The sequence below is a fragment of the Musca domestica genome, unplaced genomic scaffold (assembly GCF_030504385.1).
Source record: "Musca domestica strain aabys unplaced genomic scaffold, Musca_domestica.polishedcontigs.V.1.1 44, whole genome shotgun sequence".
In the NCBI taxonomy this organism is placed as follows: Eukaryota; Metazoa; Arthropoda; class Insecta; order Diptera; family Muscidae; genus Musca; species Musca domestica.
The window spans coordinates 3,139,695-3,157,233 of record NW_026712334.1 but is presented as its reverse complement, the minus strand read 5'-3'; the positions used below and the strand labels follow the sequence as shown (position 1 = coordinate 3,157,233).

The 17,539-nt window shown below is 35.2% G+C and overlaps 2 protein-coding genes across 3 annotated transcripts in view; one reads left to right on the top strand and one right to left on the bottom strand.

Annotated features, from left to right (window-relative positions):
* Positions 1 to 10,705, bottom strand: part of LOC101895603 (tyrosine-protein phosphatase non-receptor type 9) — a 211,309-nt gene extending 200,604 nt beyond the window's left edge. For both annotated transcript variants that reach the window (XM_059127360.1, XM_059127365.1), the window contains exon 1: positions 10,555 to 10,705. In XM_059127360.1, coding sequence (XP_058983343.1) covers positions 10,555 to 10,641 — 87 coding nt within the window. In that variant the 5' untranslated portion in view covers positions 10,642 to 10,705. The remainder of the gene's footprint in view (positions 1 to 10,554) is intronic.
* A 1,578-nt stretch (positions 10,706 to 12,283) lies between these two features.
* Positions 12,284 to 17,539, top strand: part of LOC101899264 (sorting nexin-27) — a 38,659-nt gene continuing 33,403 nt past the window's right edge. Inside the window, exon 1 of the mRNA XM_059127308.1 lies at positions 12,284 to 13,307. Coding sequence (XP_058983291.1) covers positions 13,081 to 13,307 — 227 coding nt within the window. The 5' untranslated portion in view covers positions 12,284 to 13,080. The remainder of the gene's footprint in view (positions 13,308 to 17,539) is intronic.

Here is a 17,539-nt window from a genome sequence, read left to right as displayed (position 1 = left end):
TCTTGTGGTTTTGTCGATGTTCATGACATTCAAGATGATGAAGGGGTTAATTACAAATGAATATTTGGTAAAGTGGGTGGGGTATGGGAGGATAGTTTAGATTCCCCCTCTTCTTTTCTAACATTTGGAAAATAACAATGTGCAACACCAAAAATTTAATATAAGAAAAACTCAGTAGATTATGAAAATAGACCTAATATTTGAAGACAAATCTATAGAGGTTTTGAAAGTTTATAACGCGAAGTAACTTTTTTTCACTTTTTCGAATTTTTGATTTTCGATTCCTTGAAATCCTTGCATTTTAGATACAAATACGAATATTATTTTGGTCAAGTGGGTTAAAAAGAGGTTTTTTGGTACTTTTAACGTCATATGGTTAAAAACACCCTTTAAATGGGATCGTATCAAAACAAAATATATTACAAATTTATATTTGAAATTCTCCTTTAGGTCACAGAAGACATCAACAGTATTAATCATACCTAAACGCCCGGAATTCATATACAGGGTGAGACGAAAAAACTGCAACCGATTTCAGACTGCTGGCATTTCTCAGCCATTCGTCCGACAGCTGTTAAAATTATTCCAGTGACAGCTCATATTGTTTACAAGCGTACAAAACCATTTTGGTGGGAATTTTCCAGAAAAGAAGTTATTCGTTATGGAATTCAAGCTTGGTAGTGTGATTTCTTTAATTTGGCTGGAAAACCACAAGTGGCTATCGTTTAAATGTGAATACATATTTTGTGTCTCATATCATCGCTCGTTACCGTGATACTGGTAGCGTAGCCCGCCGTCAAGGAAGTGGACCGAAGAAAACAGCAACATCAGCAGAAATTGTTCGAAAAGTAAAGAAGCAGCTTGATCGAAACCCGTCTCGCAGTGCCTGAAAAATGGCTCGTGAGCTAAATATATCGCAATATTCCATTCGCTCGCAATATTCCATTGAGCTCGGTTAAAGCCATTGAAATTCCAAAAAGTGCAAGACCTTACACCGCAACAGAAAGAAAATAGACTCAAAAGAGCAAAAGAGTTTCTTCGCTTGGCCGAAAGTGGTGAACTGCCGAATTTGGTTTTCTTCGATGAGAAAACATTCGTTGTCCAGCAGTTTGAAACCTACGGTTGGCCACCAGAACTCAAGCGCCGGCCATGGTGATTGTGTGGGCCGCAATAACAGCCGATGGTCGCTATCCGCTCGTATTTATCGACGGTGGCATCATAATAAATGCCAAATATTATAGCGAAAATATTCTGGAGGGAGTATTGAAGCCTTGGACACGCAAACAATTTGGCTGCAGACCTTGGACATTTCAACAGGACTCAGCACCATCGCACTCAGCACGCACCACCCAAGAATGGTTACAAAATGAGGTTCTTCGCTTCATTTTCTGCGCACAATAGCCACCAAAATCTCCGGATACCAATCCGTTGGACTATTGTGTCTGGGGTATTTAGGAAAGCAAGGTTAGCACTAAAAAAGCCAGTGTCGATCAACTCAAGAAAGCTCTTCGCCGGAAATGGACCAAAATACCGCAGACCAACATTCGGGCAGCATGTGACGGTTTCATTGGCCGTTTGAAGGCCATAATTCGTGTCAAAGATAACCAATTGGAACAAATCTAAACTTATTCTAAAATTTGATGCTATTTCCGACATTTTTTGTTTTTATTCAATAAAATTTAAAAAAAAAATCAAAAAATCAAAATTATAAATTTAGCTCACGTCAATAATTATAAAAAAATATAACAATAACCTTTGAAATCTATGCTCAAGCAGTAAATACCCATCTCAATCACTTAACTACCAGTAAAAACTTTACTGGCATGCTACAGGTATGATTTCTTATTAAGCCGGTCGAAAAAAAATTGTTTAGTTGATCGAATACCCACTTTCCATGTTTCCTTGCCAAAAGCAAACACAAACAAAAAACTTGTAAATAAATTTCATTTTTCACATCAGATTTTTTTTGCCAAGTCCTAGCATACAAGGAAGTCCGTAAAATTTTGGCAACGACTCAAGTAATGCTTTTCGAAATAACAAATACATTAAAAGACTATTAAAAAAAGTTAAAAAGGGTCAATGGCCTTTGAGCGCCGGAGTGGATAACAAACATTGGTTACAGGATGTTAGGATAGTTAAAAAAAAAATTGTTTGTGACTTCAGACAAGAATTGAGGACATTTACTTGAGAAGAAATAAATGAGGAAAATGGTCTTAAGAAAAGTATTTAGAGAAAAGTAATAAGTGAAGTATTAACGAAATATGTACCCTCAGTCAATGGAATGGACCAATATTGTCCATTTCGTATCGGACCTAATAAAAATTTGCTGTAAGTATTGCGATGTGCCAGGTTTGGACTATATCGACTAATTCCTTCACTTTTTATAGGGGGCGTGAATGTTAAAATGTGCCTGAAATACCACATATTGTCGTCCGAAGTATTCCATTTTCATACTTCATCTAATACAGAAAAAACAAGTAAAAAAGCTATAAGTTCGGCTGAGACGAGCTTTAAATACCCTCCACCATTTGGAACGATTTTGGCAATTCTCAAAAAAAAAAAATAAAATAAAATCCGTTAAAAGTTCTTTTAAATTCTTAAAAATACCGAATGTAGCAGTTATATTGGGGTCTATACGACGACATGAACCTGCATAGTCATGAGCCATTACAATATTCCAATACAAAGCTGAAACAAGTAAAAAACATTAAGTTCGGCCGGGCCAAACTTTTAATACCCTCCACCTTAGGGTAAAGGAAACATTAGAAGAAACGTGGCAAAAACCATTAAAATGCCGAATATCGGGAGGTAGCGTTATATGGGGCTATACCAAATCGTGGACCTACACATGCAATGTTTCGCCAACGGAGCTAGAACCCATTATGACCTACATATACCAATTTTCAGAAAATAAGTGAAAAAATGTGGCAAAAATCATCAAATTACCGAATATCGGGAGGCACCGTTATATGGCGGCTATACTAAAACGGGGACCTATAATTACAATGACTCGCCACACGAACTGGGACCCATTATGATCTACAACTACCAATTTTCAGAGAAATTCGTGAAAAATGTATCAAAAATCATCAAAATACCGAATATTTGGAGGTACCGTTATATGGGGACTATACCAAAACGTGGACCTATACATACAATGTTTCGCCACACGAACTAGGACCCATTATGACCTACAAATACCAATTTTTAGACAAATCACTGAATAAATGTGGCAAAAACAATAAAAAATACCTAATATCGGGAGGTACCATTATATGCGGGCTATACCAAATCGTGGACCCATACATGCAATGTTTCGCTACCGCAGATGGAACCCATTATGACCAACAAATACCAATTTTTAGACAAATCCTTGCAAAAATGTGTCAAAAATAATCAAAATATCGAATATCGGGAGGTACCTTTATATGGGGGCTATACCAAAATGTGGACTTATACATGCAATGTTTTGCCATACGTACAGGGACCCGTTATGACCTACAAATACCAATTTTCAGACAAATCCGTGAAAAAATGTGCCAATAACCATCAAAATACCGAATATCGGGAGGTACCGTTATATGGGGACTATACCAGAACGATATATCTCATTTTCAATACCAACCATGCTAGACACAATACAAATTGCACTGCTAAATTTTGGCGCTCTACGTCAAATAATGTGGGCTGTATCGTGATTTCAACAGACAGACGGACAGACCGACAGACGGACATCGTTCAATCGATTTAGAATTTTATGCTGATTATGAATATATACACTTTATGGGGTCTACGACGAATATTTAAGGATGTTACAAACGGAATGACAAAGTTAATATACCCTCCTTTCCAAGATGGAGGGTATAAAAAATGGTGAATAATGTAGCTAAAATCATCAAAAAACCGAATATCGGGAGGTACCGTTAAATGGGGGCTATACGAAGACGAGGACCTGCGCAGACAGTCTCCTGTCAAAGGCTGTAGCATCCATTAAGAACATCAAATACCAAATTTGAAAGAATTCCGGTGAATAATGCCCCTAAAATCAACAAAGTACCGAATATCGGGAGGTACCGTTATATGGGGACTTTGCGAAGACGTGGACCTGCACAGACAATTTTCTGTCTTAGGCTGTAGTATCCATTTCGGACTTCAAATACCAAATTCCGATGAATATTGTCGCTAAAATAATCAATATAACGAATATCGGGAGGTACCGTTATATGGGGGCTATACCAAAACGTGGACCTAATTGGTCCATTTTCAGTACTAAAAGTCCTGCAGCCGGGCCGAGCTTTAAATACCCTCTACCATTTGGAACGATTTTGGCAATTCTCAAAAAAAAAAAAAATGAAATTGAATAAAACCCGTTGAAAGTTATTTTAAAATCTTAAAAATAACAAATGTAGCAGTTATATTAGGGTCTATACGACGACATGAACCTGCATAGGTAACTTTAGTCATAAGCCATTACAATATTCCAATACAAAGCTTAAAAAATGGTGAATAATGTAGCTAAAATCATCAAAAAACCGAATATCGGGAGGTACCGTTATATGGGGGCTATACGAAGACGTGGACCTGCACAGATAATTTTCTGTCTTAGGCTGTAGCATCCATTAAGAACATCAAATACAAAATTTGAAAGAATTCCGGTGAATAATGCCGCTAAAATCAACAACGTACCGAATATCGGGAGGTATCGTTATATGGGGACTTTGCGAAGACGTGGACCTGTACAGACAATTTTCTGTCTTAGGATGTAGTATCCATTTCGGACTTCAAATACCAAATTCTGATGAATATTGTCGCTAAAATAATCAAAATAACGAATATCGGGAGGTACCGTTATATGAGGGCTATACCAAAACGTGGACCTACTTGGCCCATTTTCAGTACTAAAAGTCCTGCAGACATAATTCACATTTGAGAAAAAATTTAATTTTTTGTTCGGAAGCTAGAGAGATTTCCATAGACGGGCGGACATCGCTAAATCGACATAGAATTTTATGCTGATCAGGAATATATATATATATATATATATATATATATATATATATATATATATATATATATATATATATATATATATATATATATATATATATATATATATATATACTTTGTGGGGTCTAAAATGTATATTTCGAGGTGTTACAAACAGAATGACAAACCTAATATACCCTCAATACTATGGTGGAGGGTATAAAAATTACCTATTTTGTCATTAATAATTAGCCAAATTTTCTCGGATGAAAATGCAATATTTTTCTAAAATATAATAATTTTATTTTACTCATTAAATACCTAGGTAGAAAATGTTTATTTTTAATTATTTACAAGTAACAATGTGACATTTAGAGAGTAAGTACATGTCAACATGCATTTATTTATTTAAGTGCCAATGTCAAAGACAATGGCAGCTAAAAATAAAGTTAGCAAGTATTTCTATGAAAAAAGTACACAAACAAATTTAACTTGATTTTTTTTACGAAAAGGAAATAAAAATGAAATTCAAATTAGCTCCAAAAATAATTTGCTTCCTCAGTTCTAGAAGGCAAGAATGGAATGGCCTGGCCTATATTTAGAAAATAAAGGAAAATGTTGTATCCGAGTGTATTCAAACTTTGATACTTCATATCGCACATAAAAGTTGGAAAATTTGCAACTAGGTTTTAAATATTAGTCAATATCCAATCCAAAAGTTTGTTCAGGAAATGCTGAAAATAGAGATTTCTTTTCTTTGTTGACTTATAGTAAAAGTTGATGACTAATATTTTAGTCATTGATGACATCCTTGTAGGAGTATTTTGCATAAATTCTGGTTATGTACAGCTTTACCCCAGCATGTATCTATAATATTTATAAATTATAAAAAGGCCTATTTGGTGACAAGTTTGAAAGTAGAAATTTTAGACCAAAATAACATTCGTAGAGCTATCATTAATATCGACACTATATAACCAAAATGCAGTGATCCCAAGCAATTTTCAAAAAATATGGAAGAGGGAGAACTGTCTGCCCTCTATTTAGATTACTTTTTGGGTGAATTTTCAAAAAGCCGATACAAGTGTTCTATTTTTAGGTATACCTTCATAGTCTGCTGATTTTTTTCTGTATGCACAAAAAGTTGATATTTATTCGCACCAACAAATTTAAAATAGTAAATTAGTGACTACCCAATTCGGTAAAGAATTTAAGTATAAGAACTTAAAACAAGAAAAATACTACTTAATTATCCACAAAACATTTTACACTTTCTAATTTCAGTTACTTCATAAATTACAATGAAATGAGTCCTGTAACTAATATAACAAAGGTTGCATTGCCTTAACGAAAAATACTAATTAAATATTGAATTATTGAATTTATTAATGATTTTCAAGTGCTAATGAAAACATGGCTTAATTCTGTTCCTACAGAATCTAAATACACATTCTTTATAAAATAAAACGCTAAAATGACAACACTGAAATGCAGTAATACCGAAATAACACATTCCGTAACGGTAAACATCCATTCTTTGTGACATTTTTGAAGAAGAGTACATTAATTGAAAACTTTCTGGGGCACATATCTTCATATTCCTCACAAAACTCGAATACAAATGAAATTAGGTTGCATATTCGATATTTATAAATTTTTCGAATACACTTTAAAAGGCACACTTAATGAAGAAGCTCTCAAAGAACTCAAGAAACGGGAATTAATACCAAAGGAAATGATTTGCCCTAAAGGACATAAAATGTCGCTACAGAAATGTGATGATATTGATGGATTGTTATGGAGGTAAGACAATTCTAATTGTAGACGAATTAGTATTTAAATACATTTTTACTGCAGGTGCGAAGAAAAATATATAAAGAATGGACGGAAGAGGGCAATGTGACATCAGTATACCCTTGCGAAAGGATACATTCATGGGGCAAACTAATTTTCATGTCTGTCAATTGATACTGTTTTGTCATCTATGGATACAGGATTTTCCAATAGAATATATCAAAAGTGAATTACATATAAAATCCTTCAAAACGATCATGAAATTTGAAACCCTGTATGGAAAAACTGTAGCAAACGGATTACTTCATGAGAAATTAGCAATTGGAGGATCACACGGCACAACTGTAGAAATCGATTCTTGGAAAATAACTGGTGATTTTGGTGGTGTCCAGAGAAAAAATGGTAAATGTTTTCTGGTTCATGTTAAAGAGATTAACAAGGAAATTCTATTGGCACACATCAAGCGATACATATTACCGGGAACAACCATTGTTTCCAAGAAGTCCAAGGTATGTACGTTAATAACCTAAGATCCCAGTCAATAAATTAAGTATTGCTTGTTTGTATTAGATCTACGAAAGTCTAACCAAGGAAGGTTATACCCACTACACTACCATGGATGTAACCAATGTACAATAAACTCAAGGTAGGGCAGAACTACCATATGATTTTAATTTTTTTATTTTTCTGGCTTAATATATCAACTTCATTTGTCTATTTGTGTGTAATTTTTTAATAATAAAAAATTGTTCAGAAAATATTCAAATGCATCGACAAAATTTACAGTTTTTGTCCCGAAATAAACCATAAGAGATACATAGAACAAGATTTTGAACAGAAAGTTTGACCTTTCATTCATTTTTCCCGGTTTGAAATTATTTATTCAAAATCAATGCAACAAGTTGTTTGCTTTTTTATTGTTTTGATAGTAATTCTGACATTACAAGCCAAACAGGTAGACCTCTATACTTGCAATTTTTTCAAAGTTAGCCTACCTTGTCTTCATTGTGCCATGGATGTAACTATAAGTGATGAGCTCTACCGTGAGATGATATCCAACTTTTTTTGCAAAAATACAAGAGCTTGACTTGCAGGACATGTAGTTTCAATGAGACGGTGTCACATGCCACACAGCACGCGTGGCAATGGTCTCGGAGAATATTTTACCATCTTGATCATGTGATGAAACGCCTTTAGACTATTTTTTGTTGGGCTTTGTTAAAACCTATGACTATAGAGACGATCCTACTACAATGGAAGAAAAACATTGAAGCATTTATTTGCGAGATATCGGTCCAATTTTTTGAAAGAGTATGTCAATGTTGGACTAAGCTGATGGACATTGAAGGCGCAGTCGCGGTCAAGATTTGTATGATATGTACTCGCCATCGCCGGAGCGTATTTTCAACAAAGGCTTCGCGGACCAAAGTTTTTCTAAATTTGATGCTGTTTTATGTAGCCGGCCTTGGGATTTTCTCCTCTTGGAGAACGTTTTTCTAAATTTTATGCTTTTGCCGGCCTTGGGATTTTCTCCTCTGGGTATGTCCAACAGCGGATACGAAACCAATTTTTTCTATATTTGATACATTTTAAGGTAGACGGCCTTCGGTCGGATCTTGAGTGTTTCCCCACGGAGTATGTCCAACACCGGCGACGAAATGTTAAGTTTTTTTATACTAAAAACATCATCCGAATGTATTGAACAGTATCGGGTCTACCGCATTCACAGAGCTATAATTCTGGATCCAGGATTGATAATTACGATATTGTAGAATTTTGGAAAGATTGTAGTGTTAACTATAAAACCAACTGGGAAATAATTCTAATTTAGTAGAATTTTCGATTTTTTATCCAGAGGTAGGTATTTTTACCCTGACGGGTAAACGGACCCGGGACCCCAAATGTTTGACCCGAAATTCCGCGTTCAAGACACGGGCTAAAAAAACTAAACTTTAGTTCGTGTAGCCGGTTGAACATACTCAGAAGAGTATATCTCTGGACCCAGAAAAGGTATTAGCACAAGTTTTGGCATTTTGAAAAGGTAAGAGTGTCAGCTATAATTTGGCATCAATTTTGTGTGACCTCCAAATAGGCTTTTTTCGACTTTTTTTGGGGTTAAAAAAAATCCATGTCCAAAAACTCGATAATTTGACTATAACTTCCGGGCTAACTCTAGTTAAATAAAACCTCTTCCATTTTTTCCAGTAGTAGGTATTTTTACCCTGATACCGGGAAACTATTTTTTTTTTCTTGGGGGACGGACCCGGGACCACAGACTTTTGACCCGAAAGTCCGAGTTCAAGACCCGGCCGTTTACGTTTATAAATAACCCCATCATGTGACCACTTGTTGGATAAGAACACTACTACTGGAAAAAATGTCAAAAAAATTGAATAGTTTTTAATAAACTAGAGTTAAGGCCCAACTAGTTTTTTTTTTATTTGTTTTCTTGCTTTATCAAATTTTAATAACATAAAATCACTAAATTGACAGCACTGAAGCGATTGTCAAATTGCAATTAGATCTTTTTTTTTTGATGGTGTTTCGATTCAAGAGGGTTGAGAAAGAGAGTTAACTTTGCCAGTGTTAAACGATGACCATATTGTTTGACTCAAGAACAAGACGAAAAAACAAAGGCAACAACAACGGCACAACAAAACAGAACAGCATTTTGCATTTTTTTTTTTTATAAATTGCCAGAGTTGGCTCTTCAGTTTTCATGTTTTTTGTTTGGTTTCTTTTTTTTCGCCAAGCCATTGCACAGGAAGTAATTGTAAAGTGGTACCTTGGATTGTGGGGAGAACAATGACAGACACAACGCACACACACAAACTACGTACAAATAAAAAACCCGAGATAAGGAATAAAACAAAATAAACAGCTGGCTCTTTTTGTTTTTTTTCTTAAGCGGAGACAAAAAAAAACCAACAATATTTTATTGTTGTAAAATAAAATCGGAGAGTGAGAGAAGTAAACTATTTGCTAAACATCAAAAGCCGCTTACAATGAATAATTATTGTTGTTCTTTTTTGTAGCGTTTTCTTTTTCATTATTTCAGCACAAAAACCGACAGCATTGTATTTGCATGTTTTTTGTTTTGGTTGTGAGTAACCCCTTCCTTCCTTCTATAAACAACCAAATACATCATCATCTTGTTGCGTTCACTCGAGATGGCCTTTCGCGCTCATCTCAACCCGCTAGCTACAACACAAAGCAAAAGCTGCTGGGAAACGAGATGATGTGATGGAATTTCTTTACACATGAATATGGATGGGGGCGACGGACGACAAACATTTAATACTACTGGCCGACTTATCTTTTTGAATGCCAACAAGAGTGCCGAGTGTCGGTTGCATTTGCCAGTGCATTCAAATGCCGTATTCTAATTTGTTTCTTCACTTCACCGAAAAAAACACTAACCAAACAGAAAGAAAAATCCAATTGGATTTATTTTTCTAGGTGGAAAAACACTTGTTTTATTCTCCTCTCCCCACTTCAGACTATTAAATCTTTTTTTTCTTTGAAATCCAGAAAATGTCAATTGATCTTTTAACAGAAAACATCAGACACCACACAATTCGAGTTTTGCATCAAAAATAATACGCTTGCACCGTTTTGTTTTATTTGCCAGTAACAACAACAGTCCAATTAAGAGGAGATTTCCCCAAAAAGGCAAAGAGTCCATTTTATTAAAACAGTATTATTCATTGGCACATCAATATCTTATTGTTTAATGTTTTTTTTTTATTTTTAATATTTTTTATGGTCACTTACAAATTGTATTTCATCCGACGCCATTTTGAACGTGTCTTCTGATTCTGGTTTTTTACTACTCACTAACACTACTTCTTCGTTTTCCATGCAAAGAATTATAAGATGATAGATGATAAAAACAACACAGAATGTTGTGGAATGGAGAAAATGTCATAAGGCTCTTCTTCTAGCACACGGATAACAGTGAATGGATAGCAAAATAGAGTTCTAATCACTGTGAATTGAGTTCCAGTATGGAGTATAATTTATAGTTGGTAATACCATATAGTGAGTTTGAAAAATGTTGGTGTGGTAATGATACTGAGCTCCTTCTGCTGTCAGAATCAGTTAAAATGACGAATCTTCGTAAAAAGCCTAAAATAGAGATGGGTGTAAAGAATACTTTAAGCTCAGAAAGTAAATAAGGTTCAATTTTGTATGTACTTTTACTTATTTGAGTTGTTTACCTTTTCAAAATAATATACGCAAGTTATATAACGATACGTTCAGACTAATACCAAGTTCAAACTTTTGTCAACGGTTAACAAAGTCAGCAGAGAACCATATCAAGTCAACGTCTGTATAATAAAAAATATATTTTTGAGCGGGTTCCTCTCGATAAATTTCAATACTTAAAAATTTATTACAAAAATCTGAAAGCATGAATGAAAAGTATTTTTGATTTATATAATCATGGCAAAATTTGATTGACAACATTGAAAGAAAAAAATTAAAAACGTTTTCTTTGCTCCAGAACCTGCAAAAATCTACTAGTTTTGTAACTTTGTTCGATATCACAAAGGAAAAATTGCGTTTCGTAGTAAAAACTTTTACAGTCATTTGTGTTCTGAAACAGACCATTATATTTCCTTTTTCGAAACGCTTGCATTTTGTTATATGCTCTTACAGTAAAAAATTATTGAAAAAGTACGGGGACAAAAATGTAGCAACATTGAGAAAAACCCTAAAACTCATTGCTCTTTCCAGAACTGCAAGAGTGAAAAACTTTTAACTACAAAATCAATCTTTATGATATCGAAAAAAATTGGTTTGGAACAGTGAAAATAAAATAAAAAATCTAAAAATGTTTCCTTGAAACTGTTACATTCGTGCAGTTCAGGTACATATCATTTGCGTGTTTGCAGGTTTTTTTGATAATGAAAAATATACGCTCTCTTCTGGAACCGGCAAGAATCTATTAGTTTTTTTCGACATCATAAGGAGAAATCAGTTATAGTAGTAAAAACATTTACATTATTGTAATTCTGGAATAAATGGTGTGCAATGTCACATTTTTTTTTTTTTTGCATTTACTGTTTTTGAATATATTGGTAGACACATGGTCAAATAAGGAGGTAGAACAGAAACCTAAAACTATAAAAATATAGGCCTAAGGATATGTCCACTTCCTGTCAAACTTACTTAAAATTAGACGTAACAAGTTGTTTTCATTTATTAGATGTTTCTTCTCATTTTTAAAATGAGTTAAATATCGTGAAAGGCGAATGAAATGTTAAGGTTTTATCCCTTTACCAGTTTTATAAAATGAAACTCGAGTACAAGACAAATTTATACTGTGTAAACGCCCGATAGAGTCCTTTCATTATCTAGATCGTAGCTTATTTCAAATGACCACAGAAACATAGCATTCCAATTGACAAAAATCGATTGTTCGATTTACCATCTTGGTTTGCTATCGATTAATCGAATCGCCACAAATTAACCTACATATCCCTACTGCTTGTTGTTTATTGAAAAAAAAACGAGAAAAGCAGCAAAAAGACGTCGTCGTCGTTTTGCGGAAGATAAAAATTCATTACATTCAAACAAAAAAATCAAGAAGAAGAAGAATAAAAGAAAAAAAGCAAATAGCAATAGTGTTAGCAGCTAATTAAATAAAACAAAAAGCAACCACCACAAAACATTCCAAATCAGTGAAGAAGACGAAAAATGGCAATTCCAAAGCAAAGAGCAAGTGATTGTTGAAATTGAAAGTCCGAGAAGGAAAGGAAAAATAAAGAAAAAAAAGCCTGCAAATATTGAAATTCCTCTGTGCCGTGCCTTGGGCAATAACAAGAAATACAGGAAAAAATTGCAAAAAGTGGTTGTCTGTTGTGTCTTGTCTCTTTTGGCAAGTGTAAATGCTGTAAGAAGTTGTGCTGGCTGGCTTGCATGCAGCGGCAGCAGTGAATTGTGTTCAAAGAGGTGCTGGGAACCACAAAAAAGAATAATCAAGTCGCGAGAAGTTACGCAAATTCTGGCCAAGAAAAAAAAAATAAATTGCAAGCATTGTTTGGCATTAGCGAGGCAAAAGTGAAGTGTAATATTTAAAAAGAGAAACGAATAAAAAGAAGAGAAAAAAGTGTGTGTAATTTAAACCAGCGGCACCGAATCCATCCATCCATCCAACTCCAAGAGTATTTTGTAATTTTGCCCAGACCGAAACATCGCGTGCTGCGGCTTGCAAAGCCAGATCTAGTTGTGATTGTGTCGCGTGTGTTTGTCTGTTGGTTGGTTTGCTAGTGTGGGAATTATAACGTCGCCGCCATGAGCGATTCATCAGTGGGCAACAGTGCGGCTGGACCCCGGGTCGTTACGATCTATAAAACAGAAACGGGCTTCGGTTTCAATGTACGCGGTCAAGTCTCCGAGGGCGGTCAGCTGCGTTCCATAAATGGTGAGCTTTACGCCCCATTACAACATGTCAGTGCCGTTCTAGAAAATGGTGCTGCCGAAAAAGCGGGCATTAAAAAAGGCGATCGCATATTAGAAGTGTAAGTATTAACACATTTTGGGAAGGGACGATTTAAATTTTGCTTGAACTTTTCAGTGCATTGTGGGGGTGATGTTTGTGGGTTACCATTCCTTTTAAGAATAACCTACGTCATCGTATTGCCTGGCTGGTGTTCTTGTTCTTCTTCTGCTGCTGCTCCTGTCTGTGTCACCCGGCACATTTTATGTGTATGTGAACAGCCAGTTCTATTTAGCTTAGCTCCAATTACAATTGTTCCCAGCCAACAAGCCAGCCAGCCACTGTTGTGTCAAATGACCTGCTTTTTATGTCCAAAACTAAAATAAAATACCACCACCCTCCAATAACTCCCAGTTTTAATTGGGAATGGCTTGATGGGTGGTTGGGTGGCTGGCTGGGTGGTGTAGACAGTAATAGCTACCTCATTTTATATGGAACAATTTCAACCCTCTTGATTTGCTATACATCCAACAATGGCATAGCGCAAAAACGAAGCAACACCCAAAAGAAGAAAGCCTAATGTTATTTTTCAATTCAGTCCTATAGATAAGATCCAAACATTACGTCTTCTTTCCCCTATTTAGAGGAATATTGGAAGCTTGTTTCTATGTTTTTATTATTGGTGGCAATGGCAGCAGACTGGCGCGCGTCCTTACATCAAACCCAGCCTTATCAATTGAAAATTTACACATTCTAGGACATGGGGTTGCCATTTTTAGGATTCTTGTAAAAATATTTAAGATATTGCCAATATACTTAAAAAGAATTAAAGGAGAATGAAGTATTCTACATTTAGAAGATAGAACACAATTAAAGAATGCTTGATTCTCCTCTTGATGTCAGACCTGTAGGCAAAGTATGCACAGACTACATATGTTAGTCTTAAATGATAGCACTCTGAAAGGTCTTCTATATATGAAAAATCTTTAAAAATCTATTTTGTATTGAATATTTGAATTTTTGTATATAAATCTCTAAGGTTTTCTATCAGTGTATTTCCTCTGAAAGTTTGTTTTTTCATTCAATTAATATGGGGTATTGGAAATTTCTTCTAATGACTATTAACCTACCTTCCACTTTTAAGATATTCTGAAATCTTATCCGTTTTTTCATAGAAAATTTCTGTAGAATAAAATATTGTACTGCCATGGCAACACTTCCATTGTAACATAATCGCAACCTTCTTTCATTCTCTAGATCCAGTCATTCGTTCATATTCCTTTGTCAGCAGTTCTTTTATGTTTTATGCTGTGATTCATAATAACAGTGGGGCTCTACTTGTTTTGTTGTTGTTGCTATTGGATGGTAACTCATTGTCCATTCACATTGGGGGGACGACTATAACATCGGTTGTTTCTTTTCTTTCTTTTTAAGCGATAAACGTCGTTTGGGAACAGTTTTTTGTTTTAATTTTTTTCCTTATCGCTGCAGGTTAACATTTGTTGTGTGTGTTTGGTTTTAACAGCCGCTGCTATTCTCTCTCATGTTTTGTTTTTTGTTGGGGCCAAATTTGTGTGAGTGCACACTTTGCTCTATCTCTCTCTGTTAACATACTCAAACAGCTGTTTGTTTGGTGTGAGTAGTCAAAATGTGAGTGGGGGGGGAGGGGTTGGGTGGTGTTGGTTTTTTTTTATTGTGTGTTTCTATCATCATGAGTAGTGTGGTGTACCGTTGAGTGGTCAAAGCAAGTGTCATAGAGAGTTCGGGACAGAAAGAACAGAACATATGCATGTCGTAATTTACAACTTATTTGACTTTTGTTTTCATAAATTACTTAGCAATTCCCTGCTCTTGGCTTAGCTCTCTCTCTCTCTCTGTGTCTCTTGCCCGCTGTATGTTTATTACACCTCTGTTCTAATAATTTACATCACACAACTAATGTATAGTTTTTTGTGGAATATTTGCTGGCATTCCTTCCTATTTATGGAATAATACCATTGTTGTTTACATGGCAATCCTCCCCATTCTCCTCGTTAACCATTTAATGGAAGCACTACCAATGCTTGACCGACCGACCATATACAAAATAAATGATGTCATAAGGACTCATTAAAATGTATGATGAGGGATTGAATGTGTGAAACAATTTTTTTAAGTTTTCGCAATATTCTAAAGGAGAATATCCTTAGAAATCCCATTTGGAAAGTGACTGTACTATAGTTGAAAGGCCTCATATTTACAGAGGACCCATCAAAAGCGGCCTTTTCTGAAAAGAAACAAAATACTGTTTACAAGTCTTCCAAAATACTTTTTACAAGTCTTCAATGGACAGATTTTATGCTCGATTTTCTCATGGGTGCCCAGTCTATCATATGTTAATTGCAATCAAGTATGACACTTGTTATGAGATTTACATAGTGATCTATCTCAGAGACATAGGGTAAAGACAAACCTAACTTCGAAGTAGCTGACTCAAAAGTTTTTTCTTTTGCAGCTAATCTTCGTTGGATTCCTATGTGGTTCTTTATAAATTTGAATTCGGTGTTCAAATTTTTTAGACCCTATAGCAGAAAATTTTGGTTTTTTAAATACTTTAATTGCATTAATCAACCTATTTGGGACGCTTCGAATATTAAATCCTGATACTTTTATTTAAAAATGACAAATTTTTGCAATATGTATTATATTTTGTACTTAATAAGATCGAAGCAGATAAGCTGTTGCTTTTGTCATTTATTTCAGACGAACCCAATGCAGTCCTGACCCTCATCATGAGTTGCAATCTTGATGACGAAGCTGCTGGTCTCTGAACTTGGGCTTGCTAGCTGCCAGGTGTTTATCCTGGTGTGTGTGTTCTATCTTCTCAGTTTTTTCAGAATGTGTGCCGGTTGCAAAAGATGTGGGGCAACCACGTGAACAATAACTTCCCCAACTGCGTGTCTGGGATTATCTTCCTCCATGAAAACGGAGGCCGCCAGGCGCCATCGCCAGGGCCATCTGTAGGTTTCGAGGTTAAAGCCTTGTAGTTACCGTGTGATCTATGCATCCTTAAGATTCGAAAGGTCTTTGATGGTCATTCTGGTCTCTTTGGCGATTTCTTGATATCCTCCATAAACTGACCTGTCTTAAAAGGGATGTGTGATGAAGAGGGTTCATTCACCCTGCCTGTTTTATCAGCTTTTTGCTTCCCTGAGGTAACAACACCTGATTGTTACTTTAGAGCTATTTTTCAGGGAAAAAATACCCCATATATAGTCCTATAAAATATCTTATAAAAATAAGTTATTTTATAGGTCTACTTTATGTGGGGTACCTTTTACAAATTTAAACAATTACGTCTTTAGAGTCATTTTCAGAAATTCAATTTAAATACCGTATCTAAATTTCTTTATAGTTTCCATGGTTTAAAGATCTTTTAAAGCTTTGTATGATTGAGGTCTCACTTTTATTGCTATTGTATATATTGAAAACCTTTTATGGTTCTTTAGCCCTTCGAAAGATATCGCATTTATGTGCGGAGACATACCCAGCTGCAATTATCAAGTTTCTACTGTGTAGCATTTAAACCTGTGTTTGCGAATCGTAGCATTTACCATTTTTGGTTATGTTTTGACAGATGTCTTTTTGTGTTGTCTTTTTGTGTTTAAACATTTCGTTGTCGGACAACAACCTGAGCCATACCCAAAATAAATATTAAAATGCTATTATGAATCATCTAACGTCATTTGCTTAAAGCATTGATTTTCTTCTTATGTGGCTGGCGTTTGCTTGCTATACGCGTAACGGTAAAGGTGAATTCCTCCTCTCAAAAATAAAAGAATGTTATGGCATTCTTATGGAATTCCTACACGTTAAGCGGTGTGTGTGTGTGTGTGTAAAACACAAATCCTAAGGTAATATTTTAACATTTACAAAAAATTTGGTTACATTTTTAGTTGATTACATCTTGCCATGCCAGACACGTCGTCCCAACAGAGACTTCGACTTCCAAATACCAGCGCACATTGTTCGTATAACCTCTTAATATTAATGAAAAGATGACTGACTGCTCACCCACCACCGGCTCAATGGCTGGCGATGAATGAGCTTTTCATCTATTTTTAGCAAATAACATCTATTTGTAGATTTCTCTCTTTAGTCCGTGTGGGGCAGAGCTTACTGTGTTCGTTGTTGTTGTGATTTTTTTTTGTTTTGTTTGCAGCATGTTGAAGAGTTATTCTATGTCTAAAATTCAATTAACATTAATTTAATAAAAAAATTGTTGACCTTTTGTGTGGTTTGGGGTTTGAAGAGTTCGTCACAAATATGCCACGA